The 13,479-nt window shown below is 39.3% G+C and overlaps 1 protein-coding gene across 1 annotated transcript; it reads right to left on the bottom strand.

Annotated features, from left to right (window-relative positions):
- Positions 1–518: 518 nt before the first annotated feature.
- LOC310829178 (vomeronasal type-2 receptor 26-like) lies at positions 519–13,333 on the bottom strand. The gene is made up of 7 exons (XM_083707365.1): positions 12,346–13,333; positions 11,348–11,511; positions 10,439–10,604; positions 8,238–9,098; positions 7,288–7,515; positions 2,652–2,778; positions 519–2,169 (listed from the first exon to the last, which is right to left on the bottom strand). The coding sequence occupies exons 2-7, from the start codon at positions 11,461–11,463 to the stop codon at positions 1,268–1,270; spliced, it is 2,400 nt and encodes a 799-aa protein (XP_083563491.1). The 5' UTR covers positions 11,464–11,511; positions 12,346–13,333; the 3' UTR covers positions 519–1,267.
- Positions 13,334–13,479: the final 146 nt, after the last annotated feature.

Here is a 13,479-nt window from a genome sequence, read left to right as displayed (position 1 = left end):
GTAATATCACCTGCAATAAAAACCCTACCATCTTGCAAGGGATTATTTATTTTTGGCACAAATTTAACTGTTTTGCCATTGCTATTCAAATGATCCTGAATAGCAAAGCCTACCTTGAATGGTCATTACTTCAGATGATGCAAAGCCAGAATAGTACAATATATAAAAAAGGGTCACCACAATGATGATTATCTGTGTTTCTATATAACCAGCTCTGAATAGTTCATAGTTATTAACAAGACCTTCCTTATTAATAGTCTTAATTTTAGCATTTTGCATGTGGCCAGAATAAGTCCTGAGGGTGTGGGAAGGATGCTATTAGGAATAATGGGATAATTACAGGTGAGGTAATCACTTGATATGGGTTGTCGAGTCTCTGCAATATGACTAAAGAAAACATGTTTATCGCTTTTCAGCCAAAGTCTACTTGGAGTCATCCTGAACGGGAGACCAAGAGGGTGAAGGCTTCTCCATTAACAGATACACTCCATTAACAGATACAATTATGTGTTGGTTAATGATATGGTGCTCTAAAAAAAAGCTGCTTCACAAAGGGAAGACCAATAAATTTTCAGATGGGGTGAGTGATGTAGAGAAATGGCCCAAATACCACATAATAGCCCCAAAGATAAACAAACAGAGCATCAGGTCAGCTAAATATCCATTATTTAAATTACTTTTGAAACTCTGATAAATTACAAATGGTGTTATCTGTCTGCTAATGGAAAATTTCACTTGGAATGTGAGCTGACAGCTGGCATAAGAAGACACCATTTTTAGCAAAATAAAACAAAAAGCCTTTTTTATTGTTTCCAGGTAAGAAAGATTATAAACAGGGAATGGGTGTTTTGATTGTTAAGAATTTTCATTTTATATTACTTTTAACTCTTGGTCCTTTTTGTGGAAGTGCTGGCTGCAAAGTGAAACCGAAATCTGTGGGAAACTGTGGATTTACATGTGGTTTTGGGGCAAGATGCTGATTCTTCTTCTGATAAGTCTCTTAACTTTGCCAGGATTCCTAGGAACTGACAGCATCTTGGTTCCACAACACATAAAAAATGGCTTTTTCAGAACAACAGAGGTTAATCACCTATTCACTCTTTTCTCCGGAGTGAATTCAATAGTCAATATTTATGACTAACTATCATGAATCACCAGGTCTAGAAAAAAAATATATAAGGCAGCTGCTGAACACGTCTTTGCAAATATTCTATTGTACACACAGAGAAAAGTACAAAAATGCAGAAAGGACAGGTTTCTTAAGTCTTTAAATTTTCTTCCTTATTAGCTGTTCCCTGTTGTTCAGCTCAGGCCTCAGAATGATTATGTAACATTTGGGGGAAAAGATGCAGCCCAGCAGCCCAATACCAGAGGCTAAGATAGAAAAGATCTCCACTGCCACCATATATTTTCCCTTGGTGCTCAGGTAGGAGGGAATAAAGGACAGCCAAACACTGCAGAAGACCAACATGCTGAAAGTGATAAACTTGGCTTCGTTGAAACTGTCTGGTAACTTCCTGGCGAGGAAAGCCACAGCAAAACTTACAGTTGCCAGGCAACTCATGTAGATGAGGACACAGAAAAACATTGCCACAGACCCTTCATTACATTCTAGTATAATTTCTTCAGTCATTGAGAGCATGTCCACATCTGGGTATGGGGGAGAGGTTGCCAGCCACACAGTACATATCCCTGCTTGAATTATGGAGCAGGAAAGGAGAATGGAGTGGCCTAGTCCTTTCCCCACCCATTTCCTCATCCTGGATTCTGGTTTTGTAGCCATGAAGGCCAAAACCACCGTGAAGGTTTTTGCCAGGACACAAGAAACAGCAGTTGAGAAGATGATGCCAAAAGCTGTTTGTCGGAGGAGGCATGTCACCTTCTCAGGTCGGCCAATGAAGAGCAATGCACAAAGGAAGCAGAGCAGGAGAGAGATGAGGAGAGTGTAGGTGAGGTTTCGGTTGTTTGCAATGACAATGGGTGTGTCATGGTGTTTCATAAATGTACCTAGTACCAGAGCTGTGATCAGGGAAAGGGAAAGAGAGCAGCAGGCTAAAGTGATGCCCAAAGGTTCTTCGTAAGACAAGAAGCTTATATCCTTGGGTAGACATGCATCCTGGTTCTTGCTCGGATAGTCTTTGTCTGGGCATTTATCACAGTCATTCATATCTGGAAAAAATAAGGAAATGACCTTGAGCTCATACCACCTTGTTGGTTCTGATGTTGACTTTCTGTCTGAGAAGAAAAGAGCTCTGCTCAAATTAAAACACATTTTGAATACCGTCTAATGTGCTGCAATGTGGTATTTTTGAATTTAATTGGTTCAGAGCTATGTGGTGCCACAGCCAGAGCCAATGACAACTGAATGTTTATTCTCACTAGTCTGGGTGCAGGCTGTGTAAGTCAGAAGAAGTGGTAAGGCCCCCTCTAGATATGATTTGAACCACATACCACCCAATTACTATTAATGCATGGTCATTCTCATTTGATTAGCATATTTAGACTATCTGAAGGGCAATGATTACAAAGAGGCAGGATCACACACACAGTAGATGATCTCCTTTTTTGAAACTTAAACTCAGCCTTCCTTACAGCACCATTCAATCCTAAGTACTGAGTCTGGATCTATTGAATCTATTTATTTCTCTTACCCTCCTGGTTTGCAATCTTCCCCTCTGGACATGGGATGCAATTGTAGCAGCAAGGGGGCTCTCCCTCCTTCACTTTCGTGCTGGATCCTGGAAGACAGCTCTCAGTACAGACAGAAAGAGGCTGAATCTAATCCATAAATGAAAGAGCAGAAGGTTCATCAAGGGACTAATGACTTTGGGATCCTTTATGTTTTCGGACCCCTCTCTATGTTAGTAAACTGACACAGAATTTCAGTAGTATGTAATGGCCATACAGAGAGCAATTGCTTTTTTCATATTCGTAGTAGTAGTAATGTTTGAAATTATGTGATATTCCCTCAATATTGTTCTGGGATGGCAAGTTAAGATTTGTGAGTTAGCCGAGATGGCAAAAATGGCTGCAGCTATCAGGGGCTGCTCCAATCAAAAATTCTATACAGAATGGGAATGCATAGGGGAATAAATGAAGAAATATGGTGTTAAAGCAGAACTTTTAATAGGCAATTGTTAAGCGTGTAAGGACAAAAGAAGTAATTATAATTTAACAGTTTTCAAGTTACTCTATTTTATCAAAGAAACTAGAATATATATATATTATGATGGGAAGATCTCACACAGGTGAAGGGAAGCAGTGGGATGAAGGGGAGGGTTAGGTTGAATTTGGGAAATAAAATAATATATGGGACAGCAAAGGATATAATAGATTCTTATAGAATAGTAATACATTGTAACCAGAATAGAAGTTCAAAAGGCGAAGTATAGGTATTTTTAGTATTTTCATCATTGTAATTGTTATTACTATTTCTTATTGGTAGAAGGCAATGTGAATTTAGATTTCTTTGTTTTGCTGTCTGTATAATTTTTTTCTTTTTTAAGGCAATAAAAATGAAAAAAAAAATTGTTCTGGGATGTGCAGTGCCCCATCTGTTCTGCAAAGATTGCCCTTTCCATTAAAGTACACTTTGAAGTTACTCTAGTTTCCCTGTTAATTTTGTTATAATTCTTACTTTTGAGTATGCTGTCCACTAGGTAGACAAGGTTGGGGATATTATTATTATCAATAATAATAATAATAATAATAATAATAATAATTTTTGAGGAACACAATACAAAAATATTTTGGACAAATTCGTGAATTGGAATCAAGCTATCCAAAACCTATGACACTCCTTGGCAAGCTACAACACAATTCTCTCTTTAAAAAAATTTTTTTTTATTGATTTTCATCAAGAAAAATACATATCGCACCACATTACAACTTTAACGAATTTTCTCATTTTTTGACTTCCTTCAGCCTCTCTGACAATCATCCGAATTAAACTTTTTAGTTACACATTTCCTAAATTTGCTATTGCCTTTTGACATACCCTTCCACACCTGTTTTTCTTTTTTTGCAATACTTCTTAGGTTTTTACAGAGTTTCTTTAAATGCCACTAACGTTATTTCATTATCACTTATACATTCCCAATACTCTGTTAACTTTTCCCAGTCCTTGATAAACTTTTGATCTCGTAGATATCTGATCTTCCCTGTCAGTTTATCAAGTTCTGCATAGTCCATCAGCTTCATTCTCCACTCCTCCAATGTTGGTACTTGTTCCTGTTTCCATTTCTGGGCCAGTAGTATTCTTGCCGCTGTTACTGCATATTGGAAAAGTTTACAATCCTTTCTATTTATTTCATTTCCTATAATTCCTAAGAGAAAGGCCTCTGGTTTCTTAACAAATGTATATTTCAACATTTTTTTCAGTTCATTATATATCAATTCCCAGAAGCTCTTCACTTTCTTACATTCCCACCACATATGATAAAAAGTACCATCCCTCTCATTACATTTCCAACATTTCTTGCATGTTTTATACATTTTTGCAAGTTTTACCGGTGTAATATACCATCTGTAAATCATTTTCATAACATTTTCCTTTAATGCAGTACATGCAGTAAATTTAATATTTTCGTTCCATAGTTCGATCCAATCATTAAATTGTATATTATATCCAAAATCTCTGGCCCATTGTATTGTAACAGATTTAACTTCTTCATCCTTTGTAATCCCATTCCAGCAATACCTTATACATTTTAGATAACATTTTATATTCATTATTTATTATTTCTATTTGAAATTTTGAATCTTTCTCTACAAATCCATATTCTTTAAGGTCCTTTTTAAACATTTCATTTATTTGAAAGTAATGCAACCATATACATATTCTTTTACTTCTTCATAGGGTTTCATTTTCCATTCCCCCCCCTTCCTTAATAATCAAATTTCCATATGTAATCCAATTCCTTCTCATATTGATTTTTTTAACACTCATAACCTCTAATGTAGACAACCAGTGTGGAGTTTTTGGTTCAAGTAGGCTTTTATACCTATCCCATATTTATATCAACGATCTTCGGAAAATGTGGTTCTCAAAACCTTTGTGGATTTTCTTCTTTTCAGACCATAAATATGCGTGCCACCCAAATCTGTTGTCAAATCCTTCTATATCTAACAACTCTGTATTTTCTAATTTTACCCATTCCTTTAACCAACAGAGACATGAAGCTTCATAATATAATTTCAGGTCAGGCAGGGCGAAGCCTCCTCTTTCTTTAGCATCTGTTAATAACTTAAATTGAATTCTTGGCTTCTTACCCTGCCAGATATACCTTGAAATTACTCTTTGCCATTCTTTAAAAGTCACAGTCCCTTTGATTATTGGAATTGTCTGAAACAAAAATAATGATTTTGGCAGTACGCTCATCTTTATCGTTGAGATCCTTCCCCACAGTGATAACTTCATTCGTCCCCACACCTCCAGATCTTTCTTTATTCCATTCCACACTGGTATATAATTATTCTGATACAAATCAATATTCTTAGGGGTTATCCAAATATTTCACCTTCTTCACCACTTCTATACCTATTTGTTGTTGCATTGTTCCTATCGTATCTTGATCCATGTTCTTAGCAATTATTTTAGTCTTTTTCTTATTCAATATAAATCCTGCCACTTGACCAAATCTTTCCACCGCTATAAGTATGTTTTTAACACTTTCCAAAAGTTCTTCCACCGTTAAAACCAGAACATTGGCAAAGGCTTTAACCTTATATTCATTCTGGCCCCTGCTACAACACAATTCTCAGTATGTTAAGAACAAAATATACCTGTCAGTTGGCAGAGGAACCAACTCCCACTGCAGGTTGCCAGGAATGGATAAGAAAAGGAAAAGTCCCTACCATCTACTTATTCAATATTTACAGAGAGAGGCTTGGGAATGCAGCCTCTTGGGATAATGGCGTTGTCCTCAGTAAATCTCCAGCCACTTCTCTCCCACATCCTCCTTTGTCAACAGCACCCCGACTATGGCTGCCGCTTAGGGCCATCTGTCTTCAAGCCCTTTGCTCTCATACTTTTAAGGCTTGCCGGGATCTGGGAGATGGTGGGCCTGTAATGCTTTCTAGTGATAAAGTGTCAGCCAGCGGCTCCAGCTCTGCCTCCTCTTCTTCCCCCAATATTTCCCAACTCCCCCCCCTGTCTTCCTCTGAGCTGTGACCTCCATTAAACCCCTGTTGTAATTCTGAACTGTCTTCTTCTCTGGAAGGGTCAGGCTGGGGAAGTGGTCTCCACCATTCCTCCTCTACCCATTCCCTGATTTTAAAACTAATTTTGAGGTCACTCCTTTTTAAAGATTGATGCTTGCATTCCTAATGGTCTCTTGCTCTTCACACCTTTCTTGTCATGTCCCTCCTTCACTCATGTCTCCTCCTTTCATCTCTTTCACGAGCACCCTGAGAAGTTGTGTGTTCTCCTGCACCTGCTGCTGTCTGTTCTCAGTTTCTTCCTCTGGTATTATTATGCCTCCTTTCCCCACCTTTCTAGCAAGAAAGACAATGTCCTGGGGCTTATCAATTCATACCTCATCCTTCACCCTGTCAGAAATCAGTATTTAATAAGTGTAAAGAAATCCAAATTGCTTTGGTTTATTTTACAATAGTTTTCTTCTTTTCTACTTAGGATTCTAGTTGAAGTCCCCCAACGGAAAAAATAATCCATTTAATTAGTCGAACTTACTACTTGTATGCATTGTTTGATATATTGTTGCTTCAAGGTCACAATGATCGTGAAGAAATCCACTTTGTAGCTTCGTGGTCTCTGAGCATGTATCCCCTCTTGTGCTGGGGGAATGTACCCAGAGGCTCCATTTGACTGAAAGAAAACCTGCCCTCCTGTCTCCAGGCCCTTTCAAACAAAAACTGATATTTGATCTGGACCTAATGACCCACATTCAGATGAAGGATTGTGTGATGCAAAACCCATATTTGCATGGATGCAGTTTGTAGTGGGTCTGTGAATGGTTGGGATCAGGCTGAGACAACCTAGCTTTTGTTATTTTCATATGAACTAGCAACCCCCTAAGGCATATTTACACTGTTAGCCATACTTAACTTTATTTTGTAGTAAAAGGGTTCTTCTGTTTTGTAACCTCCTTAATAAAATATTGGTCTTCTAGCAGGGACCTTTTGGCTCTTAATTTGGTACCTGGATGCATTGGTTATACACCACTCATCAATTTACAACTCAAAAGATAGTGAGTAGACCTGCAGGTGGATAATGATTGCTTATTCAATACTGAATCTCTTTTCAATTAGCAAACAATGAAACCCTACCTGGTTAAACCAACTGTGCCATGTGATGGCATCTTCATCAAGGAGTAATGATTGGTCTGAAGGAGCCTGCGGATCTATCCTCCCAACTCTCACTCGGTGCAAACTTTGGTTGGTGAATATAATCCAATTGACAATATCCAAGCTAGATGCTGCCTCTCCATTCTGGTTGATGAAGACCACATCTCCTGCAGTATTGTTAAATGAGATGCTTCTCAGAAAGGGATGGAGCTAGATTGAAAACAGAAAAGACAGGGGTTTGGAAAAGACACCAGTCTAATGCAGGGAGGAGTATTTTTTCCCTATGAGCAGAACCTACAGCAAATGGTCAGTGACAGCAACTGTCAGTGGATTCAGGCCCAAGCATGGAGAGAGTCAACCAGTTTTCTTTCACCCGCATGCCTCTCTCTGAAAGTTCCTTACAACCCGTCTCTCTCTGAATGCCCGCAAGTTAAATATGTGTGAGTAGCGAGGTTTCTCTCTCTCTCTTACTCCTCACTGTCACTGAACATCTTGGAAGACACAGCAGTGGTGTGTGAACACGTGTTCTAAGGAAGGATTTGGTTGATATGGGATAGAGGGAATGCTGAACATCTCTCAACCATTACCACAGCTTCCTATATATGAATGCAGTGGCACTTCACTGGGCTGTAAAGCTTCCCTCATACAAATGCTTTCTCTTCAAACACAAGGCAGTACCTGCTCAAGGATGAACACGACCATCATTTCCCTTTCCTATAGGGCCTACTGTCATTTGCAAGCAGCACAATATGTGGGGAATCATCTAGGATACCATCATATCAGTGCAACCTCCTACTCTGTCTGTAGAATAATAAATTCAGTCCTTTGTTCTTCTTCCTAACACACCCGCTCAAATGTTGATAGGCTTTTGGGAACCCAAAAAGTGTCAGGAAGGAAGAGGACTTTCACAGTTGAGGATGTTCAGCCTTTACCTGCCAAATCTGTTGATTCAGATTCTTCCCTCTCTCTTTGTATGCAATTCTTCTATGTCTGAATCTGGAAGTGGACATGGCATGTAAAGCATGGGCCATGGCGTAGACAGCACTGTGGATGCTATAACTGTGACCTGTCATGCTCATTTCAAAAAGTGATCCGGGAAGGCTCTCCAGCTTCTCTTCTCCGGTGCATATATTCCCCTCCACCTTGTCTGAAGTGATATCTGGGAGTACACATTCAAAGGCCTGTTGCCAGAAGTCCCTGATAAAACCGTCCCCATCTGTCCTGGAAGGATTTCTGTGCACAACATACTGATGAAATCCTGGTGGGTTTCTGAAGTGAATTTCAAAGGATATAGCACCATTGAATATTCCTGCATCCCAGTACCTTTGAAAGACAAATGAAGCAAACTCAACCTGGGCTGTTATTATCCATACTTTACTTTTTACTTTCTTTGTCGTGTCAGCATTTTCTGAAAAGTATGAAAGCAACCTAAAAGTTGTCATGGAGTAAGATTCTCCAGAGGCAACCACCACTTTAGCATTGCTGCTAAAAATTTTCTCGTTTATTGTTGCCCCCTGACGTAGCATGTCAGCAACTTCAGAAATAAAACTAAAACTGGGGATTCTTTCTAGGAATGCAAAGCAGACACCACTCTTGGTAAGCATTGGGGAAATAGTTTGCACAAATCTTTCTCCATTGTCATTGTCTGTTGCAATAATTCCAATCCACGTCCACCTGAAATGCAGAAGCAAAGAGAGAATTCCCTCATACTGAAGGGCTTCTGAGGCTGCCATCTGGTAGAAGGGAAGCCCTGGGCTTTTATCATTCATCACTGGAGCAGAGCCATAAATGAGCTGAAGAGGGAATGGAGGAAGAGAAGAGGCAAAGTAATATTTGCAGAGTTCTTTCAAACTATTAAAATACATTATGTGGTGAATCCTGTTAGTCAGATATGCCTTTTGCCACCCACCAGGTGTTGCATTCCTTTCTCACTTATACTAAGACACACATGCAGATGGTCTGGAAATTGTGATCATCTCCTATTCCTGCTTGTTACACATTTGTTATGTTGACCAGACAGGGGCATTGTTCTTATATTATCTTATATTTTTTTTTAACTTACGCATACTTGCAAAATTTGGCAGGGTCTTGTACGATGGATGAAACTGATTGGAGGGACACATAATGCCCTAAACAGAGGATTGCCTAACACTGCGTAAGACATTATTTACTGTAGCCATGTCAGAATTGCAACTTGGGTCACATACACATTCCTTCTCTGGAACTTCTTTTGTATTCATGATGCACATACCCCAAGACACAGCAGAACTGCCATTTCTCCCTCTTCTTTTTCAAGACTTCTCAGACATCATTTATGAACATTTATTTCACTTTGAAACCTGCTGCTCAGTACTATTACTGTTTTCCTGCATAACTGGATTATATCTGCAATTTGTCATGCCTTCAGAGTGTGTTTAATTTGAAAGTGCTTTCTCCCTAAACATACACATATTGTGTGTGGAGCCATGGCTGGTGAGGGAGAAGCCCACTCTCCCACCAATTGCCTTTGGGATGTCCTTAATATGTGTTACAGGTAGGTAGCCGTGCTGTTCTACTATAGTCGAAACAAAATAAAAAAATGCCTTCCAGTAGCACCTTAGAGACCAACTAAGTTTGTTATTGGTATGAGCTTTTGTGTGCATATACACTTCTTCAGATACTTAATGTGTGTGTAAGAGATTGGGTGTGTGACATATTTTTTTCTGGTATTGCAGCCTTTCTTTCCCCTAATTCAGGTAATTTTATTTTATTTTAATTCTGTACCACCTTTACATTCCAAAGAACTGGTTCTGCTCCAATTTCATCCCAACTCAGAACTGGTAATACACCCTGAACAGGTGCTGTGAAAGTGTCCATGCACATGAAAGCTCATACCAAGAACAAACTTAGTTGGTCTCTAAGGTGCTAGTGGACAATTTTTTATTTTATATATTTCTACTGCATCAGAGCAACACGGCTACCTACCTAAAACTCAAGCTAACAGAGGTATAGTGCATAGGTGTCCTACCTGCGGAATCTTATAGATATCCAAAACAGTTGCTACATAAAAGGAGATTTCAGAATCAAGTCCCCCAATGACCCCTACCAGATTATTTTCAACATCACATATATAGTTAGGAACAAATTTCTCCACCCTAGATAAAAGCAGCAGTGTGGCGAGATATGTGCTCCTTGCATTGTTATAGCTGTCATATAAGTGGAAGCCCAAGGTGATATTGGGTAAGATGTGAGGGTCTTCATTGATCTCCTTGACTGCAAATGCCAAGGCCACGATGTGCTGGTAAAGCTTAGGCACCACCCTAGAATGAGAGTTGCAAACAGTTTCAGAAAGAACATATATATCGTTTTACATATCAACAAAGTAGTTAATCATATAGACTTCAGTGGAGTTAACTCCCTGTCTATTCCATTGATGAACAGTTCTTATAATTAGCAAGTTCTTCCTGATGTTTAGACAGAATCTCCTCTCTTGCAACTTGAATCCATTGGTTTGGGTCCTTCCCTCTGGAGCAAGAGAAAACAAGCTTGCACCATCTTCCTGATGACAGCCCTAGAGATAACTGAAAATAGCTATCCTACATCCCATCAGTTTTCTATTTTCATAGCTAAACATACTCAACCCCCTCAACTTGACTTCCAGACCCTTGATCATATGTGTCACCCTCTTCTGCACATGTTGCAGCTTGTCAATATCCTCCTTAAATAGTGCTGTACACAACTGAGCACAGTACTCTAGGTGTGGTCTGAGTATGGCAGAATAGAGCTGCTCTATTACTTCTTTTGATTGGGGCACTATACTTCTGTGGATGCAGACTCCTTGATCATTTTCAACTGTGCTACTGGCAAGCCGATGTTCCCTATCGTAGATTTGTATAGCAGGTAATTTCTGCCTAAGTGCAGAACCTTACATTTGCCCCTACTGAAATTCATTTTGTAATTCACAAAATTCTATGTTTCATAATATATACCATCATTATTCTGAGGCTGCAACTCTTGGTTTGATCTTTCCCGTACTGTAATAAATGAGTGGCTTAGTTCTTACACAAGCTCTTCAGGCAGCGCTGGTGGGGGTTTCTCAGTGAATGTTGCTGCAGACGAGATGAAGCCACCATGGGAAACAATGACACCAATGAGGAACTCTCCTGGCTGATGATACATGTGAAGTGGATGGTGTGGACTTTGGAGCTTGCGTTTTGCTATTTGAGCCTGACATACAATGTAAGAAATCAGTTCCAGCAACAAGAACATTAAAACCTCCATTCTGAACACAAAGGCAACTGTTTGTTCTATGCAGAAACTACATTTTCTCTTTTCTGAGTTAAAATTGTCTTGTTTAAATGGTAGTTTATTTTCCCAAAATGACGCAATCTGGGAGTATCCAAAACCAGACTCAAATTATAGCCCTGTTAATTATCAAGCAGGGATGTAGTTATTCACCCAATGCTAAGAATTCCCTCTGGAATTGCTGAAGAAAATGTGTTTGTCACCTATTCAGAACTTTTATTTTTATTACCCTTTCATTAGATAATAAAAGACCAGTGGTGTATTGATGAAGTTAGAAGTTAGAAGCTCATTAAAGAAGACTTGTAACCAATTGGGTTTCCAAAATATGTAGTCCGCATCTTGGAATTGGGGTCCCTTCCAGCTCTATGAGTCTAGGTTACATGAGCCACTGCTTCCCTTAATAACAGTACTGTGTAAGAGGAAAGTCCATGGAGAAGAGCTACATGGTCTGCTCTATGAGCTATGGGGAACTGTTTTGTTGGGTTGTGGCAAAATGAATATAAGGAGATTTAGTCCATCTGTTATATGCCACATCAAATACACTTGTTCATGCTTTATTTCTTTCTTATGATAAGCTGTCCCCTGCTGTTTAACTCTGGCCTCACCAAAATGATATAACATTTAGGGAAGAAGATACAGCCCAGTAACCCAAAACTAGAGGCCATAATAGAAAAGATCTCCGCAGCCACCATGTACTCTCCCTTGGTACTCAGGTAGGTTGGAACAAAGGACAGCCACACACTGCAAAAGACCAACATGCTGAAGGTGATGAACTTGGCTTCATTAAAACTGTCTGGTAACTTCCTTGCTAGGAAAGCCACAGTGAAACTGACCATGGCCAGCATTCCCATGAAGCCTAGGACACAGTAGAACATGGTGACTGATCCTTCATTACATTCCAGTACAATTTCTTTAGTCATTGAGTGCTTGTCTAAATCAGGGAGTGGGGGAGCAACTATCAGCCAGGCACTACAAATCATCATTTGAATGAGGAAGCTGAAAAGAACAATGGAGATGGCCAGATTTCCTCCCACCCATCTCCTCATTCTGGAGCCTGGCTTGGTAGCCATGAAAGCTAGAACCACTATAGTTGTTTTTGCTAAGATACAAGACACTGCTACTGAGAAGATGACTCCAAAAGCAGTTTGTCGAAGGAGACAGGTTATTTTTGTGGGCTGGCCAATGAAAAGCAAAGGACAAAGGAAGGAGAGAACGAGGGCTAGTAGGAGAGCGTAGGTGAGGCTCCGATTGTTGGCTTTGAGTATAGGAGTTTCTTTGTGCTTGATGAAGATCCTAAGCACCAAAGTTGTAGTGAAGGTCAATAAAAGAGCAAAAGTGACCAAACTGATTCCCAGAGGCTCATTTTAAGTCAGGAAGCTTATTTCTTTTGGAAGACATGTATCCTGGCCAGTATTTGGATACTGATCTTCTGGACATTGAAAACAATCATCCATGACTGAAATTAAATATGAAAAATAAAGATAAAATGGTTTTTAAGTATGGCTTTCTGTTCCTGAATGAGCGTAGTGAACTTGAAATATCAAAAGTTGATCTTACAGTAAGAATAGTAGGAATTTCAACCTCTTGCATAATCTGAGCTCAATGGTATCAAGAGCCTGCTTTCTCATGGGTTCCAAGGAAATCCAGAAAAATAAACAAATTGAAACCATCCTGCTAGCGGCTGAAGGTGTCAGAGGCCTCTGTGTCTATTCATTTCTTTGTTTGGGGTTGGAGCTTGCACAATATTTTTGTTTCATCTGATCCAAACTACTGATGTTCATATCCCCTATGAATTTAATTGATATTCTGTTCAGCCCCCAAGTTACCTCATGTGAAGTATGTGGAAGACGGCCCTGGATTGTTTGACCCTTTTATTATTTCTTTAAGGTT

The sequence above is a fragment of the Podarcis gaigeae genome, assembly GCF_964106915.1.
Source record: "Podarcis gaigeae genome assembly, chromosome: 13".
NCBI lineage: Eukaryota > Metazoa > Chordata > Lepidosauria > Squamata > Lacertidae > Podarcis > Podarcis gaigeae.
The sequence above is the reverse complement of the archived record's forward strand: the minus strand, read 5'-3'. Positions and strand labels throughout refer to the sequence as shown.